The 19,560-nt window shown below is 40.5% G+C and overlaps 1 protein-coding gene across 5 annotated transcripts in view; it reads right to left on the reverse strand.

Moving 5' to 3' along the window:
* Nucleotides 1–2,616: 2,616 nt before the first annotated feature.
* The window catches only part of PCGF3 (polycomb group ring finger 3), a 129,940-nt gene continuing 112,996 nt past the window's right edge, over nucleotides 2,617–19,560 (reverse strand). For 4 of the 5 annotated variants that reach the window (XM_043970583.1, XM_043970582.1, XM_043970579.1 and 1 more), the window contains one exon: nucleotides 12,232–19,445. In XM_043970583.1, the coding sequence (XP_043826518.1) occupies nucleotides 19,398–19,445 (48 nt within the window). In that variant the 3' untranslated portion in view covers nucleotides 12,232–19,397. Of the gene's footprint in view, nucleotides 5,862–12,231; nucleotides 19,446–19,560 lie in introns of those variants that run through there. The other variant, XM_043970584.1, reaches the window with a different exon arrangement.

Raw genomic sequence — 19,560 nt, forward strand, 5'->3', positions numbered from 1 at the left:
AGAACTGGAGGAGGGCATGTTACTATCTGATCACAAAAGGTAATGTTTGACTGTCAAACAGGGCTGGGTGATCAATCAAGGTGAATCCAAGGAAGACTTGAATCACTTGGGACATGGCCCGGAGGAGGACATGTGTGTGTGTCTTTAGAATCATGGGATTCTTGAGTCTCAAGACATGTTAGTGGGTGTCAACATCGGATTACATAATATCAACTCCCCCCTCTCCACTTCTGGGTCTTATTACTACTATGAAGTCTCCCAATGTCTGGAACACAGTCCCTCCTCACCTCGGACTCCAGTCATTAAATCCCAAGTATATGACCTTCTACACGAAGCCTTTCCAGAGCCCTCCCTCCCTCCCTCCACTATCACATTTTCATCTTGTATTTCTCCTTTACATACTTACATATTATGAAAGGCAGCATGGGATAGTGCACAGGAAGAGCTGGCCATAGAGTCAGAAACCTGGGTTCAAGTCCCTCCTGTCACACATCCTGGTTGTTTAAAGACTCCATGCCAGGGCACCTAGATGGCACAGTGGATAGAGTACCGGCCCTGGAGTCAGGAGGACCTGAGTTCAAATCCGGCCTCAGAAACTTAACACTTACTAGCTGTGTGACCCTGGGCAAGTCACTTAACCCCAATTGCCTCACTTAAAAAAAAAAAAAGACTCCATGCCCTCAGACCATTTTTTTTTTTTTTTAGTGAGGCAATTGGGGTTAAGTGACTTGCCCAGGGTCACACAGCTAGTAAGTGTTAAGTTTCTGAGGCCGGATTTGAACTCAGGTCCTCCTGATTCCAGGGCCGGTGCTCTATCCACTGCGCCACCTAGCTGCCCCCCCCCAGACCATTCTTAAGTCACAGAGAAGGGGCCCACCTGCCTTTGATAAAGGTGTTCCCTGTGCCAATGAGATGACAGGTCACTTTCCATTCCACCTATTCTGACAGAGGTGCACATCGGTCTTGCCTTGGATTTCTTGCTTGGGAACTAACTCATCCATACTAGCATTGCTTCTGTACAGGGCCCACTGACTAACTGCCCTATCATTCCATTCACCATCTCTGTAACTCCAGATTAAAATACTCTTGCCCAGCCACCTTACTCTATTTGGATTGTCTTCCCCTCTTTAAACCTAAGCTTCCTGAGGGCAGGGGTTATCTTGATTTTATATATTTGCATCCCCAACACTTAGCACAGCACCTAGAACATAGTAAGTGCTTATTCAATGCTTTTTAATTCATTCATTCAATTCTTTCCTTGGCTCCCGTCACATTGTGGGATTTGTAGCCCATGAAAACCTCTAGATCTCTGTCAGATGAATTTCCGTACTTGGAAGTAACCTTAAAAGATCATAATATTAGGGGCAGCTAGGTGGCGCAGTGGATAGAGCACCCACCCTGGATTCAGGAGGACCTGAGTTCAAATCTGAACTCAGACACTTGACACTTACTAGCTGTGTGACCCTGGGCAAGTCACTTAACCCTTACTGCCCCATCCCACCCCAAACAACAACAACAACAACGAAAATAATATTAAAAAAAATAAAAAGCTAAAATATTCACAGACATTCACAGTCATGAACATGACATTAACTTGACCTTTTGAAGGTGTCCAAGCTATCGCTCAGACCTGTTTACACTGAGTCCACTGCGACCTGGGGTTAATGCTGACATTTTGTGGGACACAGAGATGGATGCATAGCTGGAATATCAATGAGGTAGGCAGGAGAAATCCTTCGAAGGGCTCCCAGGGCGCCTCAGCTAGGACTCAAATTCAGATTTTACAGCGGAAAAAGATTAGGACTCTGTATTCGATCCCACCACATGCGATTCCTCCCGTAGGGAGTGATCCTAAACTTGTGTTCTTTAAACACCCAGGTCTGCCCAGTGATGCGTCTGTCCACTGGACTTGGTGCCGTGTGTTTATTTCTAGCCCTCCCCACCCTTATCTCTCACAGCCTCTTTCTGGTACTTTTCCGATCTCTCTCTCAACTCATCGACCCTCCCCTGGCTCTACCCGAGTCCCTTCCGGTATCAAAGGAAATCCTCTCCTAAACTCATTCCTCCTCTATTCCTCGGGACCCAGGCTCTGGTTTTCCACAAAGGGGCAGGGAGGAGTCACAATGTAAAGGAGGTGGAAGAGACCAATGCTCAATCCAAAGGAATGAAACTCTAATGATGAAAGGCCAGTAACTAAAGCAGCACTGTGAGCACATGGAGGACAATGATAACCATACCTCCTGTTTCTATAGTTCCTTGAAGCTCCTTCCACCACCCTTCTTGCAGAACATCACCACAGGCTTTCCTGTCTTGTCATTTAACTATCTCTCCCCTCAGACAGTGAGGGAAGGGCCCGGGTTTCTTCCCATTTCCCATTTCCCTACAGGTTACCCTCATCTGTGTAGATTTGGTGTCAGGGAAGGGAAAGAAGAGAGTCATGTTATGAAGCATGGAGCCCATATGGGTGGGGGAGATTGCAGAGCACAAGATGATCCTGGGGTGAGGACGGGGCAGAGCTCAGCAAAGACTTGTTGGCACTGAGTCATTCCTTTCCCTTAACCTGTCTCTGAAGGAGGCTGAGGACTGGGGATCCATGTCTCATTAATTAGAAACACAGAGGATTAAATGTTTATTATTTTTTTTTTGAAGAAAAAAAATCTCCCCAGGTAGATGAAGCCTGGCATCTGGTCAGCTCAGATGTGCTTAAGCTACGTATGGATTCGCCTGATTCCAAAAACATCCTGCAAATGTTTGCCAAGGGGTGTTTCTGGCACAACTGCAAACATTGCTCAGACAGTGCTGGCTGCCTCCAATCCCTATTCCACAAAAGAAGAAACCGAGGCTAGGTCCAGGGAGCTGACTGCCCGGGAAGCTCCTGGGGCTGGCAATGAAGTGACCTTCCTTACTCGTCATCACATCTACAATCTGTGCAGTAGAGATCATCCACTCCATCACTTGATCTCATTCAATCAAGTACCTTGGCACAGGGTGGGAGAGGCCCGGAATCTGGGGAGTTAGGACAACTAGGGTCATGTTCCAGCTCTGTCAATTACTGGCTATGGGACCTGGTGCAATTCATTTTGTTTCTCTGGGCCTGTTTGTGTGTTTTTTTCATCTGTAAAATGAGTGACTTAAACGAGATTTTTTAAAAATAAAAAAACAACCATCATGGATCCTTTGGCGGTGTGTGTGTGTGTGTGTGTGTGTGTGTGTGTGTGTGTGTGTGTGTATGTGACTGGTGTACAGACACTGGGTTTCTGCATTTGTGCATCAATGGCAAATATCTGTGGTGTGTATCCTGGGCCCCAATGTTGTTGGGATATGTACATTGGACTTCCATCAATGTGTATCATTAGAGTATAAACCTGGATTCCTAGGTTTGTGTATCAGTAATAGGTGTGCCCTGGGTCTCGTGAGTGTGTGTGTGTGTGTGTGTGTGTTGTGTGTGTGTGTGTGTGTGTGTGTTTGTGCTAAGCCCACATTAGCGGGCTGCAGTGCAGCCTCTCACTCTACTGCTCCTCTCCCTTCAGTCCCCAGGGTCCTCCCTCAAGCTCCTGATCTAACGGTAGCCTCATCTCATTGGTACTTTTAGCCCTACTCAGGCTTGCTGTGAATGAGAATCTGTGATGGGATTTAAGAACTGCTAAGTGTCATCAGGACAGTCCTAACCCTGCTATAGTAAAAGGACAAGGGGAGCCATAGCATTTACTTTGCCCAGTGCCTGTAGGCAGAAATCTAGAGGAGCTCATTTTATAAATGAGGAAACTGATGCCAAGGAAGTTGACTGGCCTAAGGTCACATAGGTAGTGACAGGCACTTGTTGCTTATCTCTGTAACCCATAGACTGTCTTCCCCATCCAAAGAGCCTAAACCCTAACACTCCCTCCCCCTCCCCACTTCTGCCAAGCTGTTACTGCCTGCAAACCCCAAGGAAGTTTGTCTCGCTCTGTGGTTCACTAAGCGCTTTCCCCAAGATCACCCACAGACCTGGAGGTGTTAGTGACTTATCAATGGTCACGTGGCCCTTTTACAACTGGTCCTTGAGCCCGAGACCATCAGCCCACAACATCTTCTCTGTGTCCTGTGGCCATGAGTCATCTCCTAGATGACAGTGCAGAGTTGGTGCAGTGGGGCTGGTCAGGAGAGGCTGCTGTGATGACAAGTATCGCCTTGGGTGGGAGGGAGTAACTTGGATTCCGTCTAGGTTGAATTCAGCAACTCAGGGGTTCTGGCGTTGGGACAAGATTGCCCATGGGGGAAGTGGTAGAGGGAGAATCCCAGCCAACACACACAATACCCCCCACGAATGCAGAACATTTGCGGATGCAAGGACTGTGTACACCCTGAGGGCGACTGTCCCCTCTTCCAGATTCCCCAACCATTTCTACAGGCAAGACTGCCATTTCCTCTGGGTTAGGAGGGGCTGGTAGGAGCCGGCAATTAGAGCTGTCCAGGGGAAAGAAGGCAGCCCCCCCCCCCCCAGGGAGAAAGGGGGTGGATCTTCATTAAGAATCTAGGTGAATAATTCAAAAACTCCTGTGGGCTACGCCTTCACCTCAGGGGCATTCAGATGGAATTGCGAATTCCAGCCCTGGGTGGGGAGCCCAAGGAGGATGAGTGAGGAGACAGGTCTATCTCATCTGACCCTGGATGCTCTATCTTTTCATCTAACTCCGCGTCTCTGCCCTGCTTTCCTGCTGTACCATTCCCATGGGTCTCTGGAGCTCCAGATCTCTTTGATGGGTCCTTCTCTGTCCCAGTGTGTGGGTAGGGGTTGGGGGTCAATTTCCTCCTTTTTGCCCCACTGTCTATAGAGTTATGATTACAGACAGACAGGGATTGGAGGTCAAACAGCAGCACATGCTTCCCCGAGAAGGCATGACAGAGCTGGGAAGGACTAGAGATTGGATTTTAGGGGGAGGGGTGTGTGTGTGTGTGTGTGTAGAACAGCCCTATGAGGGTACCACAGGAGGACAGCTTATATTAACTCCACCTAACCTGGTAGGGAGGCTGAAAGGTGACTGCCCAGAAGAATCAGCAAGAGACCCCCATGCTGGTCTAACCCTACCCCCTCCTCACGGTAAAGGTTGGTTTCCTCAGAGCTCGGAGGCCCTGGGACAATAAACTCCTTGACAGCAGGGACTGTCTTGGTTTTCGGCATCTCTATCCCCAGGAACTAGTATAGTGCATTGGGCACAGCAAGCAGCTAATAAAAGTTTGCTGAATGGAACTGAATCGGACCTCTGTGGTAGCAGAGAACAAGTATTTATGGGATTTGGTTGTCAGAGGAACCCCACCCCCAGTGTCTGGTGGTTTGGGCCCTCATTCCCTGTATCCTGGCTCTGGTCCAGGTGCTGTGTCTTCTGCATGCCCTACAGAGCAGGGCTTCTTTGCAGGCCCCTTGGCCTGTGTGTACTGGTGAGGGGATGGAGAAAATTGGACTTGACCTAAGGTTAGTTCATTTACTCATGGGTCAGTGACCTTGGACCAGGGCTGTCTGGCGGGCCACCCAATTCCTGGCTTTCTGCCTGAGATACAATACTCTTAGGCCCACAAGCAGCAGGAGTCTGTGAGGAGGTGGTGGACAGTGAGTTCCAGCCATCACAAGTTGCTGGCCCTGTTTCCTACACAGTCTGGGATCCTGCCCATGCCTGGGTTCCCAACTTCTGCTCCATCACTGGATGAGAATGCTTTTGACTCTTGGTGTTGGCCTTAGCTTGTGCCCGTCCCTGGTGCTTGATTCCACTCTGTTCCTTGTGGCCTGTCAGCACTGTGATAGCAGGACCTCTTTGGGTTTCAGCATCCTCAGAGTTCATGGTGGCCAATCCCAAATTCAGCAGCAAGGCCAAGGCAGGAGCACCCTGCGGGTGGAACAGACATATGTTCAAAGCATCTTCCCCTCATCTAGGGCAAGAGGAAGGGCAAGGGACCAGGGAAGGACCAGGGCAGCTTAGCAGCATGACGACACGCTGTACCAGTCACTGGTTTTACATTTCTACTCTGTTCATAATTGCTCACTGATGAGGGCAGCATCTGAGGGTATGACTAGAAGATAATAAACCCAGTGTATTCTAATAAGCCTGGGCAATATGGCACTAGGATGTGCAGTGATAGCCTTGGGACTGGCAGGATTTGCCTTCTTTTCCTTGGCTTAGATTACACCCCAACCCATTCCTGTTTAGGTATTTTGCTGCTCAGAGCCTTTAATTCTGAAGAATGCCTGAAATCATTAAAATGAAGAGCAACATACTCCTAGAGAATACAATTTAATCCATCCTCAGCTCTGCAGCATCAGTTGAGATAGCTGTGGAGTGCATACAAAATCTACATGGCTACCCCAGTGAGGAAGGCACGGGATTTGTTCCAAGAGGTTAGGAGTAAGCAGCTGCTGCATTAGCCTTTCGCACTCATAAAATGTAAGGAAAGCCCAGGCTATTGAATTGGTGTTCCCAAACAAGGCCTTATTTTATGATTGCAGAACTAAGTGCATTGACAAAAAAAGGAGAATTAGGGGAGACCTCATCAACAGGCATTTATTAAGTGCCAAGCATGTGTAAAGGCACTTTTGTAGATGCTGGGGATACACAAATAGGATAGGCTGCCTGTCCCCAGAGAGCTTAGATTCTTTTTTTTGGGGGGGGGGACGGTGAGGCAATTGGGGTTAAGTGACTTGCCCAGGGTCACACAGCTAGTAAGTGTTAAGTGTTTGAGGCAACATTTGAACTCAGGTCCTCCTAACTCCAGGGCCGGTGCTCTATCCACTGTGCCATCTAGCTGCCCTGAGATTAGATTCTTTTTGACAAAACCTTGCAGCTCTGGGAAGTCTGTTTATATACATGGAAAGTTATTTGGGCATCTAAACAACCCAACCCCTAATTCCATTTGTTTTGTTTCCCCCCCCCCAAATAATATAGCTAAATTGTATAAATACAGTGGCTTCTGTGAATGCTTGTGCATCGTTTTCTGTGTCTTAGGATAAAAAGTCTTATACAGTAGCCTGAATCATAAGCTACCTGAAATCTTTGTCACAGAATAAATACATCAAAGACCTGTGGGGGGTGGGGGTGGGGGGGTGATGACTCGTCATTATTTCGATGATAAATACATCTTTTTGGAACCCTTCTCTACCCTCTTGAACCTCTAGCAGTTAGAAGTCATGGGATATAGGCCTGTCCACAGTGGGGTTCTGTGACCCCAATACATTTATCGGATGTCCTTTGATGTACTAGCTGTAGGCCAGAAAAACAAATGAAAACACATGCAAATATGCCTAGAATACAATTTTTGAAAGTAAATTGAAGTTCTTTCCAATTGAGCCCACATTTCCAAATGTTTTTCCTTGAATTTGTTAAAGGAAAGCAGCTATAGGAAGTATTAAGAATGAGCATTCTATGGAGCAGATATTTGGAAAATCAATGAGGAAAGACAAGGAAAAGCTTTCTTCTCTGGGAGACCAATTCCGTAACTACCCATTGCATTCCCTTTGCCTATAATGTTAAGATAAATCATCGTCCTGAGTGACAGGTGTTCCCCTTTAAAAGTCACTTGTGATATATGATGTCAGAAGGACTGTATGTGATGATCTACTAGCCTGCCAATTACAAAATGTGAAAAGCACTCTGGATACCTGAAAGCTCACAAAACAATGAGCTCTGATGATGATGATGATGATAAAGAAGATGAAGACAACTGACCTTACCAAATCTAAGGCTTCTGCAAGTTAAGGATTGAGCGAGGTTAACTCCTCGGCTCCTGTCCTGGCAAGTTCATGCAATCCATGGTCTAGCCAAACACTTCTGCTCAATGTTCCCAATACATGACATTGGAGCTCCCCTCCCCAAGTCTTTGCACAGGCTGTCCCCCCATGCCTGGAATATACTCCTCCCTCACCACCACCTCATAGAATACCTCAGCTCAAGGGCCACTTCCTACCAGAAGTCAATTCTCATCCTCCTCAACTGCTAGTTCCTCACCATTGCCCCCATCTCTTTCTTCATCTATAAATGCAGATGATGACACTTGTGTTTACCTACCTCATAGGGCTGTTATGAGGATCCAGTGAGATCATATTATGTAATACACTTTGAAAACCTTTGAGTTTCTTATGATTATGAAAAGACATGTTTTTCATGGAAGGCTACTGGAGAGCTCAGGAACTATGATAGATCTCATAAGCCAATAATCAAGTGATGGCCCAAATCCAAGTCCAGAAGAGAAATTGTGCCAGTGGTCAGCCAAATGGAGTTAATAACCATTTCAACTCAGTGTCTTTGTCAATGTTTTTCCACACATGCTAAAAGTTTGGGATATAGTCAAATATTTATTAAGTGCCTACTATAAGCCAGGCCCTGAACATAGCAGAAACAAATTTCACTTATTTGTTGGCCAATCACTATGTCCCTCTTTGTTCTCTATCTCTTGGATGTTTTGTGCAAAACATTAGAGTGACCTTTAGCTTTAGTAAGGGCACAAGTCATTGCCTAAAAGCAATTCCATTTCTTGCATACTTGCCCTACCCCTTTACTGATTCCTCCCTACTGTATCTGGTTTTGTTACACCTTGGTATGAATTCCCAGACCTCTCTTGTGTGGAATATGACTTTTGTCATCCCACCCCACCCCATCAGATCTCCACCGCACCAGCCTAGCTGTGAACTCAGCTTGGCTCAGGAACCCAGCAATTTTCAGAGTCTAGACTGGGTATCATTCCAGGTTCTGAGAAAAGCACTTACATTAGAATATAAGCTCCAAAGGGGCAGCTAGGTGGCACAGTGGATAGAGCACTGGCCCTGGAGTCAGGAGTACCTGAGTTCAAATCCGGCCTCAGACACTTAACACTTAACTCGCTGTGTGACCCTGGGCAAGTCACTTAACCCCAATTGCCTCACTAAAAAACAAAAAAAAACCCAACTAGAATATAAGATCTCTGAGGCCAGGGACTATTACACTATCCTCAGTGTCTAGAACAGTGCCTTGAATATAATACTTAATAAGAGCTTGAATTGAAAAAGATGAGAATCTGTATTCAAATACTAATTGCTACAAAGAATTATATACGTATATGTGTGTGTATATATATATATATATATATATTAGTTAGAAGGGAACTTGAGATGATCTAGTTGAAATCTCACTTGACATATAAAGAAACTGAGGTCCCAAAATGTAATCTGACTTGCTTACTACACAGCTAATGGTCTAGAACTCAGTCTGGAACTGTATCATTCTGCCTCCTGTATATAGGCTTCAGCTATATAAAAATATTTATATTAGCCAATATATTTCCAAAACAACAATGAATGCCAAGGGATCAACCATCCTAAACTGAGACACCCCCCCCCACCACATACACAAAACTACTGGAAGATTACTGAAGTTACTCAACTTTGAAACTGCTCTGACATATTTCAGAATCTAAAGTGTGAAGATATCAAAAGAGGCTGGAAGAGATGCTCAAATTATATCCATATTATGCTTGTCCTGGGACATCTTTTCTCTCTATACTCTGGACTTCCTCCACTCCCATGGGTTTATCACCATTATGCAGATAACACATAGATTTATATAACTAACTAGTCCCAGTGTCCCTCATGAACTTCAATTCTAAATCACTAATTTCCTACTAGACATTTCAAACTAGATACCCTGGAGACACTTCAAACACGTCCAAAATAGAACTCATTATGCTTCCCAATATCCTCCCCTCCCTTTCAAATTTTCCTATTTCTGTTGAAGGCATCACTGCCTTTTACTAGTCTTGTAGTTCTCTCCCTTCCTGTGCTTAGCCAATTGGCTGCCAAATCTTGCTATTTCTACTCCTACACAATCTCTTGCATCATTTCTACTCACATAACCACCACCTTAGTTCAGGCCCTCATCACCTCTTGCCTAGACTATTGCAACGGTTCCTTATTATACACCTGCAAGGTAATTGTCCTTAAGTGCTGGGGTTGTCACATCACTCTTCCTACTCAAATTCCAGGGGCTCTTGTTTTGTCACTAGGATCAAATAGAAAAGCTTGTTTTTCCTTCTTCTACAAGGCTCTCCATCTCCCGTTTCTAGGCCTTTGAGCCAGTCATCCCAAGTCTGGAATACACTCCCTCCATACCTTAGCCTCATTGAATCCTTCCTTCAAGATTCAGTTCAAGCACCACCTTTTCTACACACAGCCTTCTGTTCTTCTCCAACTACTTGCATACTCTTTATACTCATTGAAAATACACTTCTTATATGTACATATGTATATTATATGTAGATTGTAAGCTCTTTTGAGAACAGGAATGGTTTTACTTTTTGTAGCCTGGCAGACAGTAGGTGCTTAATGCTTGTTCATTAGCTGACACTCTTAATCAAAGTTTAAAATAGAGCCATCTCAATGCCACTTCTCTTGGTTTCAGTAGTCAAGGAGAATAAGTTAGGAATGAGGTAATACCTAAAATGGAGACTTCCATTTTAAGCCCAAGACCTAATTATAATTATGTCTTGCTTAGAAGGCAATGACTGTCAATTGCTTTCATCCATTCTTTGTGGGCATGCAGCAAAGTGTCATTAAAAGCAATGATCCTATGCACAGTGACAGATTTAATTCTCCTCTTTCTCAACTCAGTTGGTGAAACTTGGTGGAAAAATCATTATAGAAGACTGATACTTGGAAATAAAAAACAAGTAGAATTTCTTTTAAAATGCTATAAACCTAAGAACAGTATCTGGATTAAAATTTTTATTTTTTAACAATGGAGAGAATTTTAAACTTAAATTAAACTTGCTTAAAAATATTAAATCATCACCAATTGATTTCACCTACCTCACTGGGGTGGTATTCAGGGAAAAAAAATGCTCTGGAAACTGTAATGTGTTACACAGTAAATGTGAAGAGTTATCATTATTTGATTCAATTCAAACATATATTTACTAAGCACCTATATTATACGTAATTATTTCTGCATCCTTGCCAGATTTTCTGTTTGTTTATTGGTACAATGGTAGACACTCAGGGACATTTAAAATACTAAAGAATCTCCTCCAAAAATATACTGGATTACCTTCCGATACCAAGTGTGTCTAGAAATTGGTAAAAAGCCTTTGCTTTTAGTTAAGTCCAATATGCCACCCTACATACACCCTCTTTGAAACCTCTTGGAGTGTTAAGAGATGTTCCATTTTCCTGAGAGGCTGAAAGATTAGCAGTATACACTAGGAAAAAAATACCTTTCCCTAGAGCTCCCATAACCTTAAGAAGTCTGGCAATTATGCAGGGAGCACTCTTATTCACTTATCATTTCCATGACCTTACTACACTTCATGGCCAAAAGTAATCTTTTTTCCAAAGAGCTCTTTAGGCACTTTCCCCAACTACCTACCTACCCAATAAAGGTTAAACTCCTTAGTCTGACATTCAATGGCCTCCATAATTAGCCTTTCTAACAAACAATCCACATTGGAAGTAACCTGGGTTATTCATTCATTATTCGTCGTTCTCTAATTTGTCTCTACACCTCAGTGTCTTTCTTCTTGCCATCCCCCAATCCTACCCCATCTTCACCTGTCCTCTGTCTCTTTAGAGCTCCCCAGATGTCTTACCTCCACAAAAGTGATCTTCCCAACTGGAACTGATCTTTTCCTCTTCAAAATAAAAAGAAAAAAAAAGGCACCCTAGCTTCTGTCCTTTGCATATCTCACATTTTAATATGTATTATAATTCTAACCCATTTGGTGGCTCAGTCACCTCCCTCACTAGACTGCAAGGTCCTTGGGGCAAGAGGCTTTTTCTCCCACCTTTCCCAGATAATCAAATTCTCCAGAGCTGTACAGTTCTACCTAGATGTATGATAAAATGTCTTTATATCCTCCATTGCCTAGCAACTAATAAATGCCTTTGGAATTAAACCAAATCACCTAGTGATCAGCATAGTGCCTCACAGAAAGAAGATGCTTAATAATTAACTGAAATCGGTTATTAGAATTTTGTGCTGTTCAAGATCTCTTAAGATCTCTTCCCATTAAAGTCTATACAAGTTTTCCAAAGTCTATAGTTCTTCCCCAATGTTAGGTGAACTCTTTTCTACCTTATTAAAGACTTGCAAAGAAAGCAATTCTTCCTAAAAGCAAAAAAACCCTTTACTGTTCATTCAAATTTTTAACAAGCAAGTATTCTATGGTTTGACACCAAAATCAGACTTTTCCCACTTACAACCAGCATAAAAATCATAGAAATAAAATGTAATGGTCAAAGAATTTATTTGATGTCCAAATTAAAGCCTGGAACAATTAAATTGCTACATTATAGATTATACACAAAGCAATACAAAACGTGAAACTCAGAAAACATTTTTTTTGGTTTTGTTTTTCTCAATGGGGTCACAATCACAACAACAGCTGAGGGTGGTGCCTTTATCCCTTCCTGAAGTGAGGTATATAAGCACATCATTTCTACTATAAACCTGAGCAGATTTTGTGCCGTATAGACATGGAAAAAAACTGCCAACAAATATGCATTATTAAAGGTACATTTTATTTATTTATTTTTTTGCTGAGGAAATGGCTTGTAGGTCATAGGCAAAAGGATTTAAGCTTATCATCCCAGCAACAAAGGGAAATTAGGTGATTTGTAATGGCATAGTTATACTTCATTACATGACATGCATAAAGTATGTATATCTGGGTGTCATATGGAGGTTGTCGATAATATCTAACAATAAGATTGGCAAATTTCTGCACTGATGTTTCTGTTCTGAGACCAATGTAAACAGTTCAACAGTAAACTGAGCTGCTGATAGATGTCTCTCCTTAACTTTAGTGTCTTAGAACACTGAGAGTACGATAATTTCCCTTGAGAATCAGCAAGTGAAAATAGATCACCTTGTAAGATTCAACAAATGTCATCATGGATCTTAGCTGCAATAGTATGGAGTGAGAGGGAGTCAGAGACAGGGAGAGACAAAAGACAGAGAGATGAACCCCTTACAGTGTTGATGTGTATAGGTTCAAAACTGACACCAATACTAGGCTGCTATACCTGCTAACCTTTACCATAAGTAGATGTATTTTGTGAGCGTGTACTATTTTAATAGGGTTCTATTTCATAAATACACTTAAATATCTTATACACACAGAATTATGCTGGACCAACAAAAAGCTTCCTATATACAAAAACACACTGGTCTACCGAGAACAATAATTTAATGGCTGCAAAACAAAAATATGGGAGGTGGAAGAATGGAGTATTGTAGAATGATGCTAAATTTGGAAGTTGTGTCCTTCCCCACTCTTTACAACAAAATGGAAAAAAAAAATCTCTTCAGGGCCATTTCTTGGTTTCCACCATTATCTACTTGGCATATGTCTAACGATAGACACATCAGCATTAATGTTTAGTAGATGATATGTATGCCATACGTAGTGAGGGAAGGGAACAGAATGTCTAATGGCTTAAGACCACAACGGTGACCATTTTATTTTACAACAGCAACTCAGTAGCAGAAAATAAGTTCTTCTGAATCTCCTAATATGAAGAAAAGCAGCAAAAGTAATATAATTTTGAAAATTTACATTGCTGTATGCAGATACTGCAAAGAAACACATCCAAAGTAGCATCTGCTTTGCAGTTTACTATGATATCCTAGAGCGACAAATTCTTTTACATGGAATTCCAGACATACATCTTGATAAGCTTAGAGCTAGCAAAGAATTTTAAAATCAGCCAAATGAAAGTCACATTTCAAGCCAATTTCTAGACACTAGGTTTATGTTAACCCCAGTTAATGTCTCTCTTCCCGCTACCTTCACTATTTTACAATTTTCTGCCAAAGCAAACAAGATTGTTATGTTACTTATTAACCGTTGAAAATTAAGGATCTGGTTTGAGTATTTTTTCTCCTGTGTTTAGTGTAGATGACAGAATATTCCATTCTAATCAGTCAGCACAGTGACAAGAGCAATTAGAAGTGCTGCCATGACTGTTTTTGAGAATACTCTCAGTGGTGTACATAAAATTGAAGATCAAAGCATCCAAATGCTATTTTTCTCTCCATGTAACAGATGAACAATAGTTGTCACTTTATGTACAGTTTCTGCCAAGCATTTGGCACCAACATTTGGCCAACTTAAATGACATTTCAGATGTAATAGGACATTTTTACAAATGTCAGTGGTAAGAGTGAGCAGCAATGGTGCTTAGACTGACAAGAGGACTGAGATGTGTGATGGTAGGTGTGGAAGATATATTAAATACTGGCTGAACTAAAGGACAAGGCTCTAGTAATGGTGTGTACTAGCAGCTAATAGCATTTTCATATTACCACTGTATTATGCTATGAAATCATTTTTGTAATACTTTTATACAAATTTTAGATAATAAACTTCCAGCCTGACAGAAATTTAGTGAGCTTTTTTTTGCTTTTATTACAAGCATATAATATTAATTGGCAAAACACTGAATACAAGCTTCACTATCATAAAATCAAAACATTAAGCAATATTCCAAAAAGATTTTTAGACAAAAAACTAGCCACCAAGAGTACAAAAATTACACAGCAACACAAAGCATAAAAAATGTAAACTTTCAAATGAAACAGTCAAAAATATCTTGTTGTCTCATTTCTCTATACTGCAATCGTTTCAGATCTTTCTTTTGCCACACAATGATGTTAAAGGCTTAATGGTTGCAATGTCTATTGTCCTCAAACTCTGTCTCATCTGAGAAATTGCTTTCCTTTATGCCCAATTAAAAGTTATTGGGATTCTCATTTACACCAATGCTTTACATACATTTTAAGCTAAATTCAAACTTTAGCCCATTCTTCAAACATAAGCTTGTATATGAAGGAATTAAATGTAATGATAGCACAAACAAAATGTAATTCCCCACAACTTTTTTTTTAACCTTAATCTTTTCAGAGATGAGAATTTACCAAAACAAACTAAAATGCCAATCAGATGTCCAATTAGTTTAGTCCTCTCTAAACTTCATGTTTAATAAATAGAATAGGAAAAAATTAAATATAAAGACTAAAGCATAAATTGGATGAAGATTTATAGACTTTGCCTCCCAATTTCCTTTAAAAAAAAAAAAAAGGAATACATTAGTTTATGTTAAGGTCACACCTGTGAGGTGGTGGAACTATGTAGTTACCTGAGGAAATACAGAAATGTGGATTTTTTTTTCTGTAAAATATACAGTTTAGCTGTCTGAATTAAGTTTCTTTTAAAATACTTTATAAATTTATCAAATATTCATATATGTTGATGTATAAATTGGTTGGCTTGCTCCTATATAGCATTTAGTTCAATGGTAAATTTCAAATTATTGTAAAATACAATTATATTTATCTTCCATTAGAAAAAGTCCAATGAATCTCCAAAGACTAATTATGTTGTTATAAAGACAAGAGCCAGGAAAGCTTTCAAAGGCTCACTGTCTACCGGAAAAAATAGCACCATCATCCTACAGTCTGGTATTTCACATGGTCCCATATCCCCAGAGGTTGTAGCGTTGTGTACACGATTGCACAACCAGTAAGACAAATATTCCCAGGTTAGATGGTGCACAAAGATACCAGACATAACAATGGCACAAAGCAATGTCACACAGGTGGCCAGTCTCGTAGAACGCGTCCACACTTCACATTAAGATTTCTTGCCCAATCATTTATTTTTAAATATTGCTGACAGGTAGTTCTTTCACATGTGCATGTGCACACACACGCACATACTATTTTAATCTCAAAATGTCATTCTTACAATTAGAAAAGGTAAAAACAAAAAACAAAACCAAGTAGCTGGATGTACACACTTTAAAATCCCACCTACAATTAGTTACCTTTCAGTTCAGCAGTGAGTAGATGCTACATTGCCATTTCAACAAAGGGCTAATAAATGCACGTTTGAACCTATTGCACAAAAGCAGAAGTCATGCTCTTCATCCATATAAACAAAAACATAGAAATCAAAAGCTACTCAAGGTAAAAAGAAGCTTGTAAAACATCTCACAATTTCATTTTATATGCCCGTAAATAAAGCTGGACCACAGAAAACAAAATATTTGGATGGTAAATTATGATAGAAGGCTTAAAATAGAATAAATAATTTTATAAAGTTAACTTTTCTTCTTTTTTTAAACCCCCCAAATCTTAAATTCAATATTATATATTCTATCTGAATTCTCTATTTTCAGTGAAAACTCTATCTAGTGAGACTAATGCCTGGGGGATCCGTCTCACTGCTGCTGAAGATAATTCAACAAGATAATTGAGCTGCAACTGTTTGACCAGCTAAATAGTGGTGAAAACTACTTCACAGTAACTCCACCTGTATAAAGGGATTGAACAAATTGGGATGATTATCCAAACACAAAGTAGGCCTGGCTTTCATTCTGGAGGGAAAATTCATACTCTGACCAATTCCGCCTTGAATGAAATGTTTTTTGAAGCTCCACAGAAGGGAAGCAGAGTTTGACTTTTGAGGCTTCCCTCTGCCGGTGACATTTACTTATGTGCAGCTCCTCCTGCTATAGAAAGCTACAATAAGCTAAGCCAAGTGGAGCAGAAAACTCCCCAGGGAAAATAGTCCTGTTGTGAAGAGATTCTGACATGATGCAATTTTAGAAAAATAGGTACTTTTGCCACTGAGGTTTTATCGGGTTAACACACTTACAAAAGCAGAGTTAAACACAATAATTAATAACCAATAACCAGTTAGAGATGTTAATACTGGCTTCCATATATTACCTACATATCTATACATAGATTACCTATATTTAAACATATTGACATAGCACCATAGCAAATTCAAGTGATTTTAAAGATAGCTACAAACTTACAAATATGTATAATGCAGATTGTTATGAGGCCAAGTTACAATTGAGTGTGAACTATTTTTAATCTGAATTTGCATGTTGATACTGCTTAATCCTTTCTCAGTTTCATCACACAGGAAACTACCCAAGTTTTAAATGTTTTGCTTAAAATTGCATTGCAGTAATTCTGGTCTTGCAGAATGCTTCAGCAGATTATGTATTTTGAGGTAGACAGGTAACATTTATTATATATACACATATCTAATCATTAAACCCTCCCATGGTAAATCTGTTTTGGATGGGGTATCAGGCTATGAGCTTGGGTAAGTCAACAGTTCAAAACCATACTAGAAGTAAACTTAACTAGTTTATATAAAGAAATTGATTTTAAATAGTCTGAATTAATAGCTTTGTGTTTAGGTTTCAATTGCCTTATTTATGGTCAAATGGATTGAATTAATTCAATTAGCTATTCTTGTAGCTAAGAATGAAGTCGCATTAACTATTAATTCCTTCCATTTCATGCATACAAAATGTGAAATGGAAGGGGAAAAAAAGGAAGTGTATGAAGGAGCCCAATTATACCTTCAAAAATGAATTCATGAACTCAGTCACCAAAGAAATACATGTTGAGGAAGTTGTAGTTCCCTAAAGGCCAATAATGCCAATGACACTATGGCTGAACCAGATATCCTAGGATATTTGGCTCCAAGGCTCCTCCTTGGCCTAGCCTCAGCCTCTGTTACCACTGAGGGAGAAAAGTGAACTGTGCACAAGCACTCCAGGTTTCTCTGCGGATGATGACATTAATGGTACATTTTAAACTTGGATTTCTCCACTTCACAATACAACAGAAATGGGGAGCAAGGAGGGAGGGATGTATCTAAAAGCGCACCTGACATTTGGGGGGCTTGCTTGGTGACTTTGACTTGGATTACTTCAGTAAATGGCTCCGTTCTGATTCTTAGTCATGTGTCAAATCAGTATTTTAAACAACAAATGTGTATATGTTGGCAAACAGGGAATACTATTCTGTAAAAAAGCCAAAGATACCCACGTTTTGGAGAAGAAAGGGTTTAATAAAACCATGCACTGACTGGCATTTTCAGCTTATCAAGTAAAAAGCAACTTCTATTGGTCAAAAATGACTAGGACTCATTCTGAGTCTTTTTAACCTCTTTCTATGCCAGTCAGCAGTCATAATGTGTAGCTTGCAGAAATCATTCTAAATTAATATTTACCATAGAGAATGTAGGCTGTGAACACACGCGTACAAGGCAAAGCTTAGAACCAAGGGAATTGTGTGGGCAAATCAGGTAAAAGTGGCCTTGTTTGGCCTAAAATGGACTGAAATTGCCTTATTTCTCTACATTACCTTTGTGTAGCTAGATACAGCCTTAAGGAGGTCCCCCCAACCAACTTGATAGCTGCTAGCTCAAGCTAAACCTCAATGAAGCTTTAACTACTCAATTTGGTAATTACTATTCAAAACACTATCAATTAAATCAGTCCCCTAAATGAGAAATAGAATGCCATTATATCTCCAGATTGCTAAAACATATGTGAAATGAAAGGGGGGAAAGGACAAGTGGACAAATTATGGTATCAACACATTATACAATTTTTTTCATCAAAATGATTAAAGGAAAACTAGAATTGTTCTATAAGCCACTGTTAAAACGACTAAAACCAATACATAACACTCAGCTCTAAGAACAAAAAGTTTTTCTATTGCACTGTCTTCATGACGAGTGATATATTTTTAAAACAAAAGTTACCTCCCAAATAAGAACAGATTTCTGCAAGCTCTAACTCTGTATGACACGTCTACCTTAAAATAAGTTCAAGTAACATATTAAGCACTTGTGAGTATTCTTGTTAAGTGATCTGATGATATTTTATGCTATATAGTAAAATATAGAGGCAAACTGGGGGCACTATTATCTTCTTATTTAATATGGAAACCTTAATGCCATGATTAAATTATAAAATTAATGGAATTCCCTATTGATATGCTATTAAATAAAATTTTAATAAAAATCTTCTAAGTCTTCAGGAAGTTAAAGGCAACATAAATATAGTCAATCACCACCAAAAGGGATTTGCAGTGGCTTTGGAAGGACTGGAGACTGGATGAAAGCCAAAATATTGAGGCAAACAATGAAATCAAATCCATAAAATATACTGAAATTCATTCCACTTTTCAAGACATGGAAAGCAAGCAAAAGTAATTTGGTGTCAGGAAAGTGACATTTATATCACTATTACATTTATTAATCTGTCTTGTGAAATCGCAGCAAAGAGACGAATGCTATTCAGCTACATAAAACTGTGAAGTGTTTTCATAATCTGTAAACTTAGTGCTGGTAGTGTCTTGTTGAGTTGTGAATTCTTTTTTCGTACAAAAAGGTATAAATATTCTCTTTCAGAAATCTGGTTCCCACGTCACCCAGAAGAAAGATTCTGAAGTATGGTGTGCTGTGAGATCACTGGTCCTCCAGAACAATTCTACTGGGTCATGTGATGTGAGTTAAGTGATGCACTGAGAAGGTGCCTGGTGATAGTCTCTGCAAAAAACTCTGTCCCAAAGGACACTAAAGTTCTCTTACAGCAAGTCCATTTTGGGTCTGTAATGTAGCAGTAGAGGTGCTTTCTGTAAAAACAAACCCCCCCAAATAGCTAGGTTATTAATGGAGAAAGATAACAGAACAAAAACACAAAATAAAAATATTTATCTGATACATAATGAGAGCACAAACGAAAGGGTT

The sequence above is a fragment of the Dromiciops gliroides genome, chromosome 6, assembly GCF_019393635.1.
Source record: "Dromiciops gliroides isolate mDroGli1 chromosome 6, mDroGli1.pri, whole genome shotgun sequence".
NCBI lineage: Eukaryota > Metazoa > Chordata > Mammalia > Microbiotheria > Microbiotheriidae > Dromiciops > Dromiciops gliroides.